Source organism: Phyllostomus hastatus, unplaced genomic scaffold (genome assembly GCF_019186645.2).
Source record: "Phyllostomus hastatus isolate PE091 unplaced genomic scaffold, TTU_PhHast_1.1 phas_contig_58, whole genome shotgun sequence".
In the NCBI taxonomy this organism is placed as follows: domain Eukaryota; kingdom Metazoa; phylum Chordata; class Mammalia; order Chiroptera; family Phyllostomidae; genus Phyllostomus; species Phyllostomus hastatus.
In genome coordinates, this window is record NW_025333916.1 from 27,893,463 (window position 1) to 27,914,592 (window position 21,130).

The 21,130-nt window shown below is 38.3% G+C and overlaps 1 protein-coding gene, 1 long non-coding RNA gene and 1 pseudogene across 2 annotated transcripts; 1 reads left to right on the forward strand and 2 right to left on the reverse strand.

The window, feature by feature from the left end:
* Positions 1–1,204: 1,204 nt before the first annotated feature.
* On the reverse strand, positions 1,205–19,518 carry SHISAL2B (shisa like 2B). The gene is made up of 3 exons (XM_045848191.1): positions 19,328–19,518; positions 12,641–12,798; positions 1,205–1,967 (listed from the first exon to the last, which is right to left on the reverse strand). Exons 1-3 carry the CDS (start codon positions 19,516–19,518, stop codon positions 1,834–1,836), a joined length of 483 nt encoding a protein of 160 aa, XP_045704147.1. The 3' UTR covers positions 1,205–1,833.
* Positions 10,464–16,514, forward strand: LOC123824789. The gene is made up of 3 exons (XR_006786753.1): positions 10,464–10,537; positions 10,613–10,710; positions 15,140–16,514. It is a non-coding gene; the product is annotated as an uncharacterized LOC123824789 (long non-coding RNA).
* LOC123824899 lies at positions 17,292–18,144 on the reverse strand (annotated as a pseudogene).
* Positions 19,519–21,130: the final 1,612 nt, after the last annotated feature.

Sequence of the window (21,130 nt, forward strand, 5' to 3'; positions counted from 1 at the left end):
TTCTAATAGAATTTCAGTAGAGTCTGTAGGGTTTTCTATATACAGAATAATGTCATCTACAAGAAGTGACACTTTTACTTCTTCCTTCCTGATTTGGATGCCTTTTATTTCTTTCTTTTGCCTGATTTCTCTAGCTAGGACTTCCAGAGCTATGTTGAATAAGAGTGGTGAGAGTGAGCATCCTTGTCTTATTCCTGATTTTAGAGGAAAAGCTTTCAGTTTTTTACCACTGAGTTTGAGATTAGCTAGAGGTTTGTGATATATGGCCTTCATTATGTAGAGGTATTTTCCTTGTATTACCATTTTGTTGAGTGTTTTAATCATAAATGAATGTCATAGCTTAGTAACTTATCACATTCTTTTTCTGCATCTATTGATAAAGTCATATGATTTTTATCTTCTGTTTTGTTAATGTGGTGTATTACATTGATTGGTTTGTATAAGTTGAACCATCCTTCTTCATCCTGGAATGAACCCCACTCGATTGTGATGTGTTATTTTTTTAATGTATTGTTGTATTTGATTTGCTAGTATTTTGTTTAGGATTTTTGGCTTCTGTATTCATCAGAAATATTGGTCTGTAGTTTTCTTTTTTGTGTGCTATCCTTGCCGGACTTTGGTATCAGGGTTATGTTGGCTTCATAAAATGTGTTAGGAAGTATTACTTCTTCAATTTTTGGTGAAGAATTTGAGAAGGATAGGCATCGGGCCTTCTAGGAATGTTTGGTGGAATTCACTAGTGAAGCCATCTGGTCCTGAACTTTTATTTGGGGGGAGGTTTTTGATGATTGTTCCAATCTCTTTACTGTTGATTGGCCTACTTAGATTTTCCAGTTCTTCATGATTCAGTCCAGGAAGTTTATACATTCCTAGGAACTTAGCCGTTTCTTCTAGGTTATGGAATTTGGTGGCATACAGTCTTTCATAGTATTCTTATAGGTTCCTTTGCGTGTTTCTGATGTCTGTGGTGACTTCTCTTTCATTTCTGATTTTGTTTATATGAGTCTTTTCTCTTTCTCAGTGAGTCTAGTCAGAGGTTTGTCCATTTTATTAATCTTTTCAAAGAACCAGGCTCTTCGTTGTATTAATTTTTTGAATAGTCTTTTTGTTCTCTATTTTATTCAATTCTGCTCTAATTTTTGTTATTTCTGCTGACTTTGGATTGCTTTGTTCTTTGTTTTCAAGTTCTTTAAGATGTAATGTTAGGTTGTTTGCTTGGGATTTTTGCTTATTTCTTGAGATAGGCCTATAATGATATAAACTTCCCTCTTGTTACTGCTTTTGCTGTATCCCAGAAGTTTTGACATGTTGTATTGTTATTCTCATTTGTCTTTACACATATTTCAATCTCACCTTTTATGTATCCTTTGACCCAGTCATCTTTTAGTAGTGTGTTGTTTAAGCTCCATGTATTTGTGGGTTCCTTTACTTTCTTTTTGCTGCTGATTTCTGATTTCTTATAAAAATAACTGCCTCTAAGTACAAAAAAATGTGAAATTCTGGTAAAGTGAAATACATTTTTCATTATACCTCAGTGAGATAGGTTTGCTTGTCTGTGTTATTGATAAATTCTTTAATTTTGCCTGAAGTATTAGCATAATTTTGTGTAATATGCAAACATTTTAATTAGCAAATAAAAGTAAACTTACGCACATGAAAATCTATCAAAACTTTACTGTGTGTTTAATAAAAGGATTGAATGATCAAAAATGCAGCTATGTTTTGCTTTGTGAGTGGCAAAATTTTGAAAATTATTATTATGAACTGTATTTGAAATGCAATCTTTATTTTTGTTTTTCCATCTCTCCAGGGAGCTTTTACAACACCAGATTTTTAATATACTGTGTTAATTTGTGTTGTATCCATTGTTTTTTCTTGAATTATATCATCAGCTTCATAGGTGGTTTCATTTACTGAATTTGATGTTGCGTTTGAATTGGGGGCTTTGATTTTCCTATTTGAGCTCCCTGCAAATACACAAAACAAAATGAAATAATTATGTGGTATGATGACATAAAATTTGAATTTTTAACATTTTTGCTTAAAAAATAAATTGTATGGCAATATGGAAAATATGATGTCCTAGAAACACTATGTGAATAAATGAGCCTTGAATAATTTCAAAAGTCATTTTTGATTATTTCTTCCTGAAAGTCCAATAAGAGAAATGTTCAGTAACAGAAGTAAGGTTTTTATTACCGTGCTTGCTTTTCTCCATGCCTCCATGGAGATAACTAAGCATTTGATGAGAAGGTCATGATTTCTGAGATGCTTAATAAAAGTGTGACTGTCTCTATTCATAAAGCAAACAAAACTATACTCTAGCCAATCATAGTAATTTGCAACACTTTTAAGGCTTTGCCATCATAGTCAATTTAGATGTGATTTTTAAAAGGAACACACTTGTTCCACAATTTCATTCACTCAGGTGTAAATATAAGTCCAGAGTGCACAAGAGTAGAGAACTTTATGGTGGCAACATAATGTTCTACTTCTGACCATGCAGCCATGCTGTTTCAGTTATTTAGTTTAATTTGTAAAAGCTAATGTTGAAGGCACAGCATTTTCTGACGTGGCAAGTAGCCCTCTGCTCAAACAGCAAGTAAAGCTGTTTAAGGTAAATGTAGGAGGGGACGCTGACATGAAAATTTGATGACCTGAGGACTTTCTTGACTGTTATTTGCAAAGCAGACTTTAAAAAATCTTTGGTTCAAATTTACCTACTATTTAAACACTTAATTAACGGGATATATTCTATATGAGGGCCCTTGAAATTATTTTCTTCTTATAACATTTGGAAAACAGGATGTTTGTGGTTTATTTTTCATTTGTTTAGTAGTAGTTGTACCCTTCAGTATCATAGCAGGTAGAGATAAAAGATCAGTTTCGTATTATCTGGGTAGCACTTGTATCTTATGTAAGCATTTCTTTAAACACCTACAATTGGAACATTTTACTGGGATTTTTGGAAATCTCAAAACTAATGTGTAACTCAGGCCCTTTGTGTTTCCTAAGCTTTTTACGTACTTATATTCATAATATTTTAATCAGATTTGCAAGGTGTTATTGTCTACCTTGTCACATACAGTTTTTGTTTTTGTCTTTTTTTATGATAAATAGGAAGTTATTTTCGGACTTCCCTTGGGGCTCTCTCTAAGACTAAGCCATCTACACCCTGACAGCCCCAGTTCCCCTCCTGCGTTTGTCTGGCAACAACAGCCATCTGAGATTTAAGGGCTCACAAGTACATGTCAATACTATAGATTTTTCTTCATTGAGGATTCGTGAAGCCCCCTTCCTCTATCCCTGACTCATTGTTTCCTTGGCTACTGACCGGATTCTTCTAACTAGCATAGGTACAGAGATCATTTCTTAGATTGGCCTCTTAAGGTAAGGCAGTTCCCCTAACACAACCAATTTGTACACAAACCAGAAAAGATTTATTATAAACATTGTATGCCATTGTTTGAAGCATGAGCTTTGATTAGCAAGTTAATACCCCTAATGTTCTCTTCCTGCAGCTTATAAAATCCAAAGGTGCCTTCAGTGCATTTCCCTCTGTTAAGTTAGGGTAATTGGACATGTGGAAAACCAGTTGTGATGAGTGGAGCTGCAGTGATAACAGAGTCCAGCTAACTGCATCCCTTTGGAAGGATTTTAAGAAAGAAAAAAGGAAAAGTCTATGTTGCTTTAATACATAGAAGCTAATTTCTTAACCAACAAAATAGAGATAAAACCAGCTGCCTCTTTTCCATCACAAAAATTTCAATATGGATTCGATTTATATTAAGAAATCTATAATTCTACTGAGCTCCCAAGGCATTTGTTCCACATAAAGGGTTTTTCTTATCTAATTCCTCCTCTTCTTTACCTGAGTACAGATTAGGGGGGTGGGGGGGAAAGATCCAGCATCACTGTGCTTTCCTGGTTGACAGATGCTTTCTGCTGCTGGTTTCCCATTTTTATTTTTTTTTCTTTTTGATCTGGTCATCATATGTAAATCTCAACCTTCTTTTAATCCTATACTTCTCATACTGGCATTTAAATTAAAGCTTTAACCTTTGCCAATATTTAAATCCAGTACATCAAACGAATAAAATTCATCATTCAAATCACATCAAACAATCTTACCTATCCTCATCACAAACTAGGCCAATATATTTCTTGCTAATAAGAGTTAAAGTTCACATTCATTTTCAGAAACATTCCTTGGGGGTCCATTTATCCTATAACTCTTTTATGAACTCGGCTTTCTAAAAATTAAATTTGTTGGAGTAACATTGGTCAATAACATTACGCAAGTTTCAGGTGTACAATTCTATATTACATCTTCTATACATTGCATTGTGTGCTCACCACCAAACTCTAGTCTTCTTTTATCACCTTATATGTGACCCACTGTACCTTCTTCATCTTTCCCCCACTCACCTTCCCCTCTGCTCACTATCATACTGTTGTCTGGCTCTATGCGTTTGTTTGGTTTGTTTCTTTCTGTTGGATGTCCCACATATAACTGAAATAATATTGTCCTTGTCCTTTTCTATCTGACTTATTTCATATAGCATGATGCTCTCAATTGATGCTCATAGCATGATCCGTGCATGTTGTCCAGAGGGGCAGTATTTCATCCTTTCTTATGGCTGAGTAGTATTCCATTGTATGTATTTACCACATCTTCATATCAACCACCTATTGATGGGCGCTTAGGTTGTTTTCATGTCTTGGCCACCATGAATAATGCTGCAGTGAACAGAGGAGTACATACATCTTTACAAATAGTTTTCAAATTTTGGGGATAGATATTCAGAAGAGGGATTGTGCAGTCATATGGTAACTCTATTCTTAATTTTTTGAAGAACCTCCATACTGTTTTCCACAGCAGTTGAACCAATTTACATTGCCACCCACAGTGGATGAGGTTTCCTTTTTTAATTCTTGCCTTATTGATAACAGCCATTCTAACTGGTATGCAGTGTATTTTATTGGGGTTTTGATTTCATTTCCCTTACAGCTAGGAAAGTTGAGCATTTTTAAAATATATCTGTTGGATATCTGTATACCTTCTTGGAAAAGTATCAGTTCTGGTTTTCTGCCCATTTTTTAATTGGATTGTTTGTTTTGTTGTTGAGTTGTATGAGTTCTTTATACATTTTGAATATTAGCCCTTTATTGGATGTGCTGTTTGCAAATACCTGCTCTCAATTGGTTCATTGCCATTTTGTTTTATTGATGATTTCTTTTGCCGCATAGAAACTTTTTAGTGTGGTGTAGCCCAATTCATTTATTTTTGCTTTTACTCTCCTTGCCTTTAGGGACACATTTACAAAAATCTTTCTGAGACCAAGGTCCTTAAGTTCAGTACCTATATTTCCTTTTATGTATTTTATTGTTTATGAACACTGCTCTTGCCTGCCATTTCAAAATATCTAAATAAATAAATAAATGCTGGGTACCTCTGCCAGTCTTCATCTCCTGGCTACCTGGCAGAATGGTAACTAAACTCTTCTGCCATTGTCTGCCTGTTCCCTGGCATCTGTGTACCACTCTGCAGTCCCATATATAGCTGCTTCTCATTACTCACCAGCTGACTCACTTTATTACTGAGGAGAAAATCTACACACCCCTGTCATCCCATCGTGCTTTCTAGTGGAAACAAACATTCTCAAGTTTGTACCCTAATAAGTTTTTTTAATTTACAAGAGAGTGGTTTCCTCTCAAGTTTAATACAATGCACAGACCTGGATGTGAAGTAAATGGTGAAATGAGCAGAACTATTGACTTCTTCAACACCCCGCCTCCCCATCAAGGATATACAGGTATCTCTTGTATACAGTAGTTAAAAATTCACTGTGAAAGTTCAAATATTAGGCTTGACCTTTTCCTTTGTCCATTTGTCAATGAGTAAAGGCAGTTTTATCTGGAAATGTTTTCTTACCCTATTTTATTCCATAATTGGTCCTTTTTTCTTTACATTTTCTGCATTGTTAATTTTCATGTATTGATGATTAACATAACTAGTAAAAGAATTCAGCTGATGTTTTAAGCCCTTTAACCGCATTTTCACAATAAGAGACAGGGATGTATTTTGCTTGTTGGTTCCAGCATCAGCCAGGATCGGCTAATGCTGTGCCCTGAGGACGACTCACAAATGCTAAATGTAGCAGTAGCTCTGCTGAGCAATTTGATTTTCTACATTTTAGGAACAAAAACAACCATAGGAAATTCCAGGCTCATTATTTTAAGTAGAAAGCTCCCTTTAGGAGCCACAAGTGGCCTTTTCTGCCATTGAGTTCAAATTAGTTCATCTTCTACTAAAATCTTAATGAATTCTTAAAGCCTTTCTGAAACAAAGAATGGTATTACAAGGTAATTTGGCAGCCTAATTAGTGAGTTTTAAGCAGAGTTTTGTTGGAGATGTGTTAAGCCCACTAAGAAAAATAGTTCAGAAAGGTATCTGTAAATGGGGTACAAAAACCATCAAAATGCCACTTGGTTTTTAAAATTTTGACTGTGTTATTCATAAGCTTATTTGGAAATCTGCCCTTACAAGAGTAGCCAAGAAATTTTGAAAAAGAAGCATAATGGGAGAGAAGAGAAAGCCTTGCCTAATCAGATAGTAAACTCTATAACTACAATGATTTTAAAAGTATGTTACTAGCTTAAGAATAAACAGACTGATAAATTTGAAAGAACAGAAAATCTAAAAGTAGATCCCTGTATATATAAGAATTTATGACAAAGGTGATATTTTAAATTGGCAAAAGAAAGATGACTTTTCCAATAAATATGTGGACAATTGACTTCTTATTTGCAAAATAAAAATGAAGGCAAATCTCTACCTCATACTTTAACCAAAGTTAAAATTCCAAGTTTTTCAAAGATTTAAATGTTAAAAACAAATGAATTAATGTATTAGAAGAAAAAAATAGGTGAATGTTTTATATTTTCACAGTAAGGTGAGAAATTTCTAAGTTGAAGCTAAAGAGAAAAATCACAAAAGGTGAAACAAATTAAAAGACTGTCACATACAAAATTAAAAAGGAAATATCCGTGAAAAACCTTTGTGATATATGTGAAAAATAATTTAGTTGTTGTAAGGAAAGTTCTCATGAAGCAATGAAAAAAGAATACTGCCGTAGATAAGTTTGTGTAAGACACGAGCAAAAACATGCCATAAAAAAAATCACAAACTTTAAAATGTCCATTCTTATTCCTAATTTGATAAAACAAGACACGACATTATGTCTCTGAATGAAACTGGTAAAATATACACCGTTTGAAATAATACCCATGAAACAGCATTTTTCTGGAGGGCAGGTAGCAGCTGGCATCCAAAGCCTCCAGGAGGCTCCCGTGCTTTGGTCGGCAACTTCACTTAGTGTTCAGTGTGTGTGTGTAACAGAGAAAAATGGAAGCCAGGTCAGGGTCAATAACTGAGTAAGATGTGGCATGCCCAGACTCTAGTTTCTGAACATGATTCACAACTGAAATGAAGCAGGCTTCTTGGAGAAATGGCAGGTTCCAGGGCTGGAACAGGGACAGTACAGCCCTGGAACATCTTGTGACAGAAAGCCAAAAAAAAAAAAAAGCTTAAAAATAATGGACACATTTCAAAAGGACACTGGACCTAGTTTAAAGTGGCTCCCACAGGCTAACTCTGAAACAATTCAAGGATCAAAATAAATAGTGGTTGTAATAGAGTGTTTTAGGATAAAGAATCTGAGTCTATGCTGATTTTACTAAACAAACAGGCAAATAGGGAAGAAGGGGAAGCTCTTCCTGCAGCTGAATAACTGATAAGTGTAGAAGGAGTGATGAGGTTAGAAAGTCACCATTTACACCTATCACAACAATAATCCTGAAGTTATTTTGAAATTCTGATGATGACGAAATTCAATTGCATACCATTAATGAGTGGGCTATCAGTTTCAGGGGGAACAGGATACTTTCAGAGCTTCAGAGTACCTCCCCACCAACTACTTAGTAACGACAAAGGGACAAACAGTGGCTTTACAATGGATTAATCCAGCAAACACAGCCTTACCTGAAAAATCCAAGTTAACATCACCAGTAATGGAACACACCAATATTACGTGCTTCCTGTTTTGGTGCCCTTAGAATATAACTTTTGTGGTATTTCTGTCAAGATATGTAATCTCTCTTCAATCATGAGACAATGTCAGACAAATTTAAATTGAGGGACACGTACAAAATAACTGGCTTTTACTTTTCAAAAATGTCCAGATCATGAAAGACAAAATAAGACTGAAGATTAAAGAAAACTAAAGAAATATGACAGCTAATTGCAAGGTGTAATTCCAAACTAGCTCTGAAATAAAAAATAGCTATTGAGGATATGGGCAAATTTTGAATATGAGAGCAGTTTTGATAATACTCCTGTATCAATGTTATATATCCTCACTTTGATAAATACACTATAATTATGTAAGAAAAAATTCTTGTTCTTAGGAAATGCACACTGAAATATTTATAGTTAAAAATATGATATCTGCAAATTATTTTCAAATAGTTCAGAAAATATATGTCAAGAAAAAGTTGATGAAAATTACACAAAATATTAACAATTAGTAAATCTGAGAAGAGGGATGTAACCTCTGAAGTTTTTTTTCTGGAATTGTGAAATTATATCAAAATAAAAGAATAAAAACTCTTACATGCCATCAGGGTAATAAACTGGAACCGTTAAAAATGATGGCAAAGGTATCTCTTCATTGGCAAACAAAGATATCTGTATTGCTCAGTGAAAAAAAAGACATGTTATTATAAGACTCATTTCCCCCATTTTGTTCTGTACATGTGTCTGTAGATGCATAGGAAAAAAATCCACGGGTGTTCACCATGTGTTAATATCTATTAGTGTCGTGTGGTGGGATCATGAATGATGTTATTTGTCTGTTTCTCTGTATTTTCTAATTTTCCTCCAGTGAAAGTGAATTGAAAGTTTTTGTTTTTGTTCTCGTTTTTAACTTGGGAGCGAAGGTGTCCTCTAAGAAGTAGAAAAATGTCAGATCTTTCTGAGCCAGTCCAAGTCCTGTTGTGCTCACAGGCAGAATAAATGATTCGTTTATTCTGCAATTTTCCATTTGCTTCCTTTCTCAGTATTCCAGATATAATTTATGTTTTTCTCCTAGACAGGCATGTAGTACCACTGATTTGCTTACCCTTTGTCATTTATATCACCTGCCTGTACAAAAGAACTCACCAAATACAGGCTTGGAGTTGTCTATTATTCCCATACAACTGTATCATTTATGTGTGCCAGGCAGCTGGGCTATTATCTGCCTTCTAATTTTCATCAAAAGCTCTGCTTCTAACACCTCTCCTGTATTCTTCACCCCACTCCGCAACTGCAGGGGGTCAATGGATATTCAAAATCACAGGATGAATTTGCTTTGTTGTTCTGGAGCATCAGTTTTGTTCATACATGGAAAGGAGATATCGTTAAAGCAAAGGAAGCCATTATATTGTGCAGTCAAATTGAAAATTCCCACAAATTCAAAAAATAAAATGTGCAACTTGAAATAATTGAAAGCTCCTAAGGCTTAAGGCAAGCCTTTCCATTCTATCCCTTGAAATTCTGAAGGCACCAAGTGCTTTTTCAATTTCCCTTTAAGGGTTCCCCGATGGAAGAATCTGGGAAGCAGGAATCCAAGACTCTCACCCTTCCACTGGTCCTCTGTTAGCCATTAATTCTTCCACATCTTTTGAAATGAGCCCTCACCCTCAAGAGTGTCTGCTCAGAAAGATGCCTGCCCTTCACACAGCCATCTTCTGCCCAGAACTGTACATCTTACACAGCACAATTTACGAACCGTGGCATTCTTTTAAGCATTGGCATTTGAAACATGCATCACTCAAAACATCAGAGTTAAAAAGGAAGAAAATGGTTATGACTCACAACTTAAAAGCCAGTCAATTGCTTAGCAAGAGGACACCTCTGCACAAAGGGAGCCCTGGAGGGGGCTCGATTAAACCTGCAGTCATGGCCAAAGAGCAGCTTCCTTTGAGATCAATTCAGGATGGGTAAAGCCTTAAGCTGTACAGTGTAAAGAATGAAGCCCAGTAGAATACAAATACAGGAAGGGCACATCTTGGCAAATTTGTTTAAGATTCGACTATTTTAAACTTATTGTCATTTATAGCGATTAAAAAAACAAAACAAAACCCTCCAGTGCCCTAAGTCAGCTTTAGGTATGCACAAAAAAACACATTTCCCTTGAGGACATTCAAATTACCTATAATGAAAACAGTCTTGATTGTAAAAATTAATTTAAAATAAAGGGAGTTTGCCTCTTAAGGATAGGAAGTTTTCAAAGAAAGGAGTGCTAACTGGTGAAACCAAATTTCCTCTGATAAATGGTTACTTGTTTGATTATTGCACAAACATTTGATCATGTTCCTAACTGTAAGGCATTTGTTTAATAAAGACTTGTTTTCTTTATAGCCGGAACCCTGGCATCTATTCCCACATGGGAGAACCATTGGAGTGAAATGAAGCATGGATTTTGAACAATAGGTACACCAATGGCTTTTATTTATTGCTTCATATGGGTCACTTTCAAATAGAAACCATTTTCTCTTTCTGTTCCAGGGACATTTGGATGATTTGTTTTGGGCTCTCCACTATGTCTGATTTGGTTAAAATCAACCCAAAGGACCAAAAGCCCTTCATTTGGAAGCAGCAAGAAGGTAGTGGTCATATAGAATCCTTCCTCACCAATAGCAAGCCCTCAAGAAAGGTTGTTGAATTCCTTTGCTGACAGTGGGGGTGCAGGGCCACGCCATTCAATTCACTGAGGAAACATTTGTTAGCTGTTCTGAGACACTAGGAATACAGTAGTGAGAAAACAAGACAAAAAGTACTACTTTCCTAGAACTTACTTTCTAGCTGGAGCAGAGGAAAGTTAGACAATAGATAACTAGAACATATTGTGTAATAGTGGTAAATGCTTAGTGGAAAAATAAAGCAGGAATTGTGGAAGGGCAGTTACAATGTAGATAGAGTGACCGGGGGAGAACTTCCGGTCATTTCATTTAAAGAAAATGAAACTGCAAGTCATGCAGCTGTCTAAAGGCAAAGCATTCTAGACAATAGTGACAACAGGTACGAAAACCCTGAGACAGAAGTTTCAAGGCACAGCAAAGAGGCCAATGTGGCTGTGCATAAGGGGACGAGAGAAATCAAGGTGAAGAGAGCAGACAAGAACAGCCCTGGAGGTCACAGTGGAGGTGACACATCTATGGAGAGAGATGGAAAGTGATGATGGTTTTGAGCAGGAGTGACAAGACATGACTTTGGTTTTATCAGGCTTACTCTGGCTGTTCTTTGAGGAGCAGACAGCAGGGGAGCCAGGGCAGTGGAGGAAGAGGAACTATTTGTTTTAAAAGGCAGAGCCTGGAGTTTGCAGCTTTTAAGAAGCTCCCTAAGTGATTCTTATGCACGGTAAAATTTAAGAACTGCCACCTTAAATTATCTAAGCAATTTGAGACAAAAGTCGATTTTATGGGTGTGATTATTTCATAATCACTAGTCCACTGCCTCATTTTGCCTGTGGAGAAAGAGGATCTAACCCGTAACAACCTGTTAGTTCGGCCATGCAGTTTCCAGATTTCAGAAAGAGACCTCTGAGAGATCTTGGCCTCTAGCTCTGTGACTCAGGATACCCTCCAAGAGAGCTCCCTGCAGCGAAGGAAGCGAGAGCTAATGCAATCCTGCAGTAGCAGTGTGCACACATCTGAAAGGTCACAGAGCATGTGCTCCATAAATATAAGTTTCAGGATTCAGCTACAACAGAGCATAGGAGCAGAGAATTTTCTAGATTCTCTTATACAACTTAAAAATTTTTCTTTTTACATGGAAGTTAGTGAGCATTTCTGTTTTATTCTAAATATATGTTCTAAATGTTCATTAAAATATATTCTAAATACAACAAAATAAAATTTATTATTCCTACTTTTTAAATACACTCATAGGAATTGATATTCACAAAATATTAACAGTTCTTTCTGAGTTCCTTAGTGATAACAATTTGCATTTGTATAGCATCTCCATAGTCATGCTGCACCCACCACTATATGTTAACTAGTTCATAATCTATTTAAGAACAGAGATTCTTCTATCTATTTTTCTGTGTCCTTTACATGCCTCTGAATCACTTTATAGGGCTCCTCTGAATTCCCTACACCATACACACACAGGTACATGCTTAACTAACCATTGACTGACCAATCTGGAGTAACACAGCATTGAGAATCCATTATCAGGTGTTTTGTTTCTCTATTTATTTGACTTCTGTGGCTCTATCAACAACAAAATTTAAAAATTCCAAGAAGATAAAACCTTTATAACTGAAAGTCATAAACATATTAAAGTGGATTTATTGGCTCAATGTATTATTTTTCACAAGAACATCTACATCCTGCTGCTATTTTTCCTTGGGCACAATTTCTCTAAAGTATTTCATCATTAAGATCTAATTTAATGTGAATTTTTACAAAGACACATAATGAATTGAATTTTTAAAAAGCATTCATTAACATTATGATCTGTTACCCAGGTACAGGTTATTCTTTCAAACAGAGTACAGGTAATTGGCTACAAATAATGGATAAAGATTACCTTCTTGAGTAGACGAAGCCTCTAGGTGTTGAAGTTTCAGGCCAGTGTCTAATGGTTGAGGCTTTGTATACAGAAATAAATAACAAAGGACACAGACGCTGATGACAAAGGCCAGTAAAACAAGGGCAGCAATTCCCAATCCAGTCAGGGCACCAATGCTGAGGAAAACAGAAAACATTCTGGTTTGCATAGGAACTAAAGGGGAGGTTTAAATATTGCTACTTCTTCCTTCAGATAGTCATGATCCTTATAGTTTAGTATAAACAGTGTGTGGTTGAAATCTACCACTCACATTTTTCTACTGTCAAAGTCTTATTATATTTTCTCTATACATATATGAAGGGTTTCCCCCCCAAAACCCAGAATTATCTTCTGGAGGGCTGGCCCTTTGTAGTACAGGCTTCCCCCACTAGGTGAGTATTCCAGGAACCCATCTGTATCAGTGTGCCAGTTGGCATTGTTGTGACAGGCTGCGTTCAGCTTCAGTGAATTTTTTTGAAGTCTCCTCCAATGTGTTTGCCCATTTCATGATGGGTGATTTACAAGCACACCTGCCCACACTGTGCTGAGCGTTCAGCAGTTTTTAACTGCATAACCAAAAACAGCATGACCCCCTGTGCCCCACCCTTCCTATTTACTTGATCTCACCCCAATCCAATTTTTTTGTACCCCTGGATGAAAAAAGTCCTCAAAGGAAAACATTTCGCTGACATGGAAGAGGTGAAACAAAAAACAACAGAAGCACTAAAAGGCATCAAAATTGATGAGTTCAAAAACTGTTTTGAGCAGCGAAGAAAACATCTTGCTAGCTGTATTGCATCAAATGCAGAGTACTTTGAAGGTGACTGAAGTCTAAACATGTAAGAATAAATACACAATTTTTAAAACAAATTCCACTTTTGGTGGGTCCTCCTTGTATATGTTAATATTAGCATAGACTATCATGTGAATTCATATGATAGGTAAAATGTTACAGGATACTCTGGAGATAGTTCAAAAACATTTCAGTCAAGCCTCTGTTATTAATATATTCTAGGAGCAAAGACTGGGAAGCCGAATATAAAAATACTTACCTCTGTGAAAGTAGTGAAACAAATGTTTACCAGAAATGCAGAACTTTTTTTGAGACATGTATGGGAGATATCATTTACTAATATGCAAAACCATAGCTAACAAAAGATAAAAAGAAGACTTAATTAAAGGAGAGATATAGTTACAAAATTCATATCAAGTTCATGTTCGGTCTGAGTTTTTCCTTTCTAAAAGAGCATAACACCAATAGCTTCTAGGATTAAAGAAGAAACCCTTGTACTTTCCTCTGAAAATAAGGTGTGTATCTGAGATATTATTTGCTCTGTACCAAATTTGTAGTAATTCTTTCTGATATAGTTATCTATAAGGCTAATCATTTGAGAACTAACATAGTTTACATGGAGCTTGAAAAAAAGAATTATTCTGAAAGACATGCAAATATATGTACTTTCCGGAACCGTATGTACGTATGGGTGGGTGTGTACATATCTATAATTAGATTTTAAGCTGCCCAAGGGCAGATACTTCTGTTGACTTTCCCGTAGTGCTGTGAAAACTTAGGAAAAGTGTTTATAGAGTACTTAGTTTGTAGTAAAACTTCCATAGACGGAAGTAAACAATAATGAACTGGTGATTGGCCCTCTTGTAATTGAAAAGTCATCATCACTGACAAGTAATGATGTTTCCCTTCGTTATCTTCCCAGCTTCCCCATAAGCTTCTGCTCTTTCCCAGACATTAGGGCCACGACAAGTTCGGCGTGTACCGAGAGGGAGGGAAGGGAGAGTTTGAGCAGTGCTGCCAGGTGCGGCACTGCCTCGGGAGTCAGGAGAACAGAATTAAAAGTTAGGGGCTAAGCTCGTCCAACTTATCCTTGTTTTTAAGAGGTAAAGCACTTCTGCAATTTAGGGGTTGCCTCTTGAGCCACAGGTATGGAGTCAGACTTCCAGATACTCGTGTGCTGGGTTTATTCTTGTCAGCTCTGTTCCCCTAGCCCTGCACACAAGTGAAGACTGGTAATTCTGTGGTTAGAGTCAGTAGATAGTTATACATTTAAACTGGAGTGTGCCCTCACTTGATGCACCCCAAAAGGTAGACTCCCAGCTTTGGCAACTCCTCTTTCTTGCCTTTTGCACCAAAGCTGACTTTCGTAGTCTGTATAGATCAGGGAGGGTTAGGCCTCTGCACAGACACAAGGCAACAACCCACTTCATTAACATTATCCACTGCACAAGGCAGCTAGGAGGCCAGACATCTGGAAAGATTCCTGAAATGAGAACCCAGTTATTTTTTTTTTAAATCTTCAAAGTAAAAACACAATTAAGTCCATTTAAAAGTAAAATTGTCAAATTAGTTAAATTCAACATACATATTGCAGGCTTCTAATGTGCATATTTAAAAAGCCAGTCCACATGATTTGAAGCAAAAACAAAAACAGAGCATGCTATTTTTGCTTTCTGTTTTAACAGGGGGTTTTTCACAATCTCAACGAACTGCTTCAGTGTCCGAGTTCCACTTCATAGAAACATTGCTTGGTGCATGCGAACCTCTAGGTAAAGATGGAGCTCTACGAATCTCTTAAAATATTAATTTTGACAAATACTTACTGAACTCAAGCATCACCCTGTGCAATAGGCATTATTTTTCTAGGTCCTGAAGAAGGCTAAAACCTAAGAAAATGGGGATCTATAAGAGAAGAAAAGACAGGAGTGTCCAGACACGGAAAAGGAAGAATCATTCTTTCATCACGGCACTGTGTGGCAGTCCCTGAGAGAGGATCCGAGGCTGTCATCATGTAAACAGAGCGATTGATTCTCCTGCCGAGCAACTTACTTCTGCCGTTCTCCAGCAGCTGCAGAATCTCACAACAAATATTAATGACTTCTGGACTATTTTTTTTTGCAGTTGGACTATTTTAAATTAGGGGTGGAGAGAAAAGAATATGAGGGGAATAAAGCTCTAGTTTTTTTTACCTCCCTAGCGTGTCCTCAGAGCTTAATAACTAACAAGACCTCCAGTTTTAGCATCACCTGCTGATGCTGTCAGTTGTGAAAATTTTTGTATTTCCCAGGAACTGAAGAGCACTGTCCGTGTTGTCAGTGCTGAAACAAGGCCCCAGCAAGCTGTCCATTCTTTTGTGCCTTCACAAATCTTAGGAGGAGTTTTAGCCTCTGCCACTTGTTACTTTGCAGTGAGTCAGGAATATGAGAATCCCTGGCACTTTGGAGATTTAATTCAAACAATTGAGTTTGACTTAAGAGTTGCCAGTCTCTCTTGGAGGCGCTGCTACCATTATCAACACCTCCGAAGACTCAGAGCTGGGTTCCTATAATATTTTCCAGAGGGCCAAGTAATATGCCAGTGCAATCGAGATTGCTACTCCAAGTAGTAAGAATAAGCTGTCATTATTTTTTGAGCATTCCCCTCACTCTGACACAATACAGCTTTGTAAGTTGAACTCATTGGTAAGTGGGCACTACTTTTGAGATTTTTTCTGAAGCTCTCATTACATAAAACATTTATTTTTACTGCTTCAGGGAATAACATTGAAGTCATCAGCTGTAGCCTCGGCATGTGTGCCAAATTCCGGACCGTCCTAGGAGACTGGGAGGAACGATGGAGGGTGGGGCACAAGCAGGTTTACAGTTGTCCATATGGAGAATACTGCAACAATTAATAAATAATAACACCAGAATAAACTCTGTTTTTACTCACAACTGTAAACATGCTTTTTAAAATAAAATAAAATTGTGTTTTTATTTGCTCAGAATGTTTATCTTTAAACTTAGCTGGAATTAAAAATGATCTGTGTGCCAATAAAGTTAACATCCAAAACTGTGAAATTCAATGTTAAGAGTTTACAATAAACACGGGCATATAGAGGGTCGAGGCTGATATCAGACGGTAATATACACCCTGTGCAATGGCACGTATTCTTTTATCAGCACGTACTCTCCCAAACAGGCCCAGAAATACAAACATAGCAGTGCTATTGCATTTTTTTCTATGTTCCAGTATAAGATGTTAGTTTCTGGAATTCATAAACTCAAAATTATTCACACAGATTTAGTTTTTTTCTTGTTCATTTCTGAAGAGCTTCTTTCTCTAAGAAATTTTACATTTTAATCTTTCCTTTAAAATATGAGAAAGGTATGGAATCTCCTGAGTTATATAGGCAGCTTATACATTCTTTATTTTTTCAATCACAAATTAGTCATATATAACCATAATACACACCCTTGCTGTTCACATACTTTTTAAAGCAAGATTCAAGTTTATTTGTGCTTTGTATGTTTACATTACTTCAGAGCCTATTCTTAGTTTTCAGTAAAACTCTGTATCTATAAAGAGTTCCCAAATATTTAATAAATGAAGCAGGTTATGAAAATCTAAACTGCTATTATAGCTATTTATCTTTAATTTTTGTATGTGTTTCCTGTCAACCATGTAATTTCCTCTTCTTTATAGAAGCTGCTAAATTTTTATCTGTATAATCTCAATACTGCTGCTTTCTCAGCTTGGCATAATAGTATAACTTAGCTTTTCTGAACACACAGTATTCACTCTGTCATATCAGATGTAGCAATGGAATCTGATCATCTTCGTATTCCTCATTTCCAGTTATTTCCATGGCAGGATGACCTTATTAGCTCCTTCCAAGGAATTTTTTAGATTCTACATCTCTTCTTTATTCATTTCAAAAAATAAGGTTTGACTTTACCATTTTCCTTTGCATCTAGATGAAGGTTTAAAAGTAGTGTTTGTAATGTAGCAGTCTCATCTCTGGAAAGTGCAAGCTTTAACTGTCCATTGAAACCCTTAGCTGTACAGAGGAAATATCAACCGTTTCTTCCAGCAGAGCCTGCTCCCTTTCATTGTTCCGACTTTTCAAGCACTTCATGGTTGCTTCTTGATGAAATGACTTCAACTGATTCAACTGCTAAGATTTTAGTTCATCAGATAATCTTTTACCAGCTACAGCTTTTCTTCTTATGGTAGACTGAGATTACTTATTAAAACTATTGAAAGACATACATGAACTCTGCCTAACTTGTGATAAAGATGTACTTGCAGTTCTACTTCTGTTTTGTAAAGGAAGTTAGTAAATGTACAGCAGTAATGGGACACACTTTTTACAAAAATTCAAAATGCTTAGACACAGGACCCAGTGACACAAAGTTGGATACTGTGAATGCCAGGTAACCAATAGGCACTGGAATATAGAATGCAAACAAAATATTTCAGCACATGTCTGTGAGAAGATACACAGGCCAATACTATACCCTGGGCTCTCACCAACTGCAGCTTTGAAAAATTGGGTAATATCTTCTAGAACATGCGTCCATTCTGTGGAATCCCAAACACTCAGATAATCTTGGTAAAGAGGATAAGTTCCACCATAAATGCCATCGGTTATTTTGTGAAGAGGCTGCCCCAGCTCCACTGGAAGCTTCTGCAGCCGCCGCAAGGGCATCCTCTTCTAGCTCCATTCCTGAACTGTAAACCCACTTTTGCCCACCCTGTATTCTTCCTCTTAGTAGTGCTCGCTGTCTCTCTCTCTTTCTGTCTCCATCCCTCCTTCACTCATTTGAAAGAAACAATTTAAGATGGAAGGTAGGTGTAAGTTCTTTCCTGTAATCCTGACACTCCATTCATTCTGTAGGCAAAAGGAAAAAAATCAAGTTCAAAGTTTGCAAACCTTTGGAGTATAAGGGGAGGAAAAGCACTTCAGAATGAAAAATATCTGCAAAAATACTAGTTGGAATAAGTAAAATTCCCATTACAGGAAAAAGAAGCAAGAAAGATTGCACCTGAGAAAATCTCTTCACTTTTAGCAACGACCACCCTGTTGAGAAAGAGGGTGTCCTGGAAAGGTTCTACAGAGTGCATAATACTAGCACCTCAAACTGTGTATATATACCTCTCTGTGGCTCTTTGTATCTCCATTTCGGTTTGGGGTCAGTGTAAGATCATTTGGAAAGGGCATTATAAAGCCCACTTGCTTGCTTGCTGGCTGGCTGGCTTGTGCGAGCACATGTGCACACACATGCAACCCACCAACTTTTTGATATTTTAAAGAATACTGTCAATTCCTTTCCACCTCCAAAGCGGCTTAAAATACTCAGATCCTCGGCTAAAGCCTTAAAATGTGTCTCATAGGAACCCCCTTCTATTCAAATGCACCAAGTGCCCAATCAAATCAAAAAGAAAATTAAAATCTTCTTAAGTTATCTGCATATTTTGTCTCTGCCAGCTGAGTCACCTGCCTGGGACTGGTCCCTAGAGAGAGTGAAGAGCAACCCGCTGAGGCGGGGCTGGCGGGGAACTGAGCCTGGCCGGCAGGGGCCGGCTGAGTGCGCCCTAGGCGCAGAGCCCGCGCTCCTCCCGCACGCCTCGCCTGGGGTCCCGAGAGAATTCACACTCATAGTGGCAACGGCCCCACCTTGCGTGAGGAGTCCCGGCTCCCTGGGCATCTATCTCCTAGCGGGCCGGTTTTCTCTGCAGAGCCCTCACCCGCCTTCGATAGTTCGTTCCGTGTCCTTCGGGAGAGACCTGACCTGAGCGAGTCGCGGAACGCGGGCGACTTTCCCCCTCCAGCTGTAGCACTGCCCGCCGCCTCCCAGGACCCCGGCCCGCCAGCCATCTGCCCTGCCCACCTGAGGCTCCACATGTAGCTGTGCTTGTAGGGAAAGTAGCTGCCCGGCTCGCTGCAGCAGTACTTGAGGTCTGCGAAGCCGCAGCAGTAGAGGAGGGTGGCCGCCTCGCCGTGCCGGGGACACTGGAAGGACTCCACGAAGCTGTGGTTGAGGCTGTAGTAGCCCGAGCACACCCGGCTCGCCTCGCCCATCCCAGACGGCTGCGGGCAGGACCGCACCAGACCCGGGATCTGTCCTCCGACTGCACACGTCCCCCGGGACCCGGGCGCACGGACCCCCTCCTCCCGGTCTCCCGCGTTCCGATCTGGGGTCTGGCTGCTGGGAGTTCGGCCTTCGCGCGTCTCCCCTGCTCTCTCTCCTCCCGGATCTGGCCGCCTTACTCGCGCTTCTCCCTCTCCCTCCTGAGTGGTTGGTCCTTTCATTGGCGGGCCACCAACCCTGTGCCTCTTGTCCCGCTTTTTTGGTCTGCTTTTTTCGCGCCCTCCTGACATCCCTCCTCTTCCCTCACTTCATCCACAGCCTGTTCCCACTCCAAGCCAGAAAGGTTTCACCTGAGGAAAAAGAGGAGGTGTGGGACTAGTCTGCCATGTGGGCCAATGAGCCAAAGTCGCAATTCTGTTTTGCTTAAGGACAGGGCAGGTGGGTTCCAGGCAAATAGAGCGGGGCAGGGGGAGCCCTCACCCACCAATGCCGTTGCCCCGATGAGGGGGGTGGTGGGCAGAACAAAAGGCGCTGAACTACCTGCCAGCGGGGGTCGGGGGCGGGGTGTTGGGAAGTACACGCGAAACGTTAAAATCTGCCCTTTTGAAAACCAGAAAAGAAATTAAATTTTCTCCAAAAACGAGCAACACATTCTATATTCAATTAAACAGCCTGAGAAGAGAAGGAAAGGTAAGAGATTCAGTTAAGAAAGAGAGAGGACTTTCTGCAGAGGTATTGGGGAAGGAAATAGGGAGAAATGAACTTGGTAAGTTTTAAAGCACTGCAGAAACTTTTTTTGTCCGCTTTTTGTTTGGCTTTCTCTTTTTCATAATTCTTTTGCTCACAAAGTTTTTTTTAAGTAACAGTAGCCATGGAGACTCATTGTAATAAGTCAAACAATACTTTGGTCTGTGAATAAGAAAATAATAATGCTTTACAATGGGAGAAGAGCCCACACTATAACCTTCAGAGAATTTCTGGGAAAGATTTAGCATTGTTTCTTCCTCTTCATTTTTTGCCTCCTTTCTATGGCCAGGAGGTTGATTGGATGCCAGAATCATGAGTTTTACTTTGGGTACTGGGTATTTTTGTGTTTCAATAAATAATCTTAAATTTTGTTCTGAGAGGCAGTTAAGATACTTGGAAACAGTTGGATTCTTTCAGGTTTCCATGTAAGCTCCGTTAGGCAGGACCAGAACAGACTTGAGGACCAAATAATGTTTTCCCACAGCTGAGGTGATAGATAGATACCCTTCTGAATAGTCCACTGAATACCTTGCGAATGACAAGACTCGCCATTCTGACTGGTGGGAACAAACTAGTTCAGGCCCTGAGAGAGCTCCAAGGAGGGTTCCCTCTGCTCCTTTTAGGTGGCTCTTTTCCTGGATTCCAGTGGTTTCTTTACAGAAATGTACTAATCAGTACTCAGCTGAAGATGCAATAAAATAGCATCTTCTCTGAAGCTCTCTTCTCTCTGGTATTCTGTCCTGCTACCTCTAGCTACTGTGTCTTCCCTGGACACCCAGCTCTGTCTCCTCAACTCAGGGAGTCTGTTGGGCTCCTCTTGGGTATCTTCATCTTGTGCTGCAGCCTGGATACTCT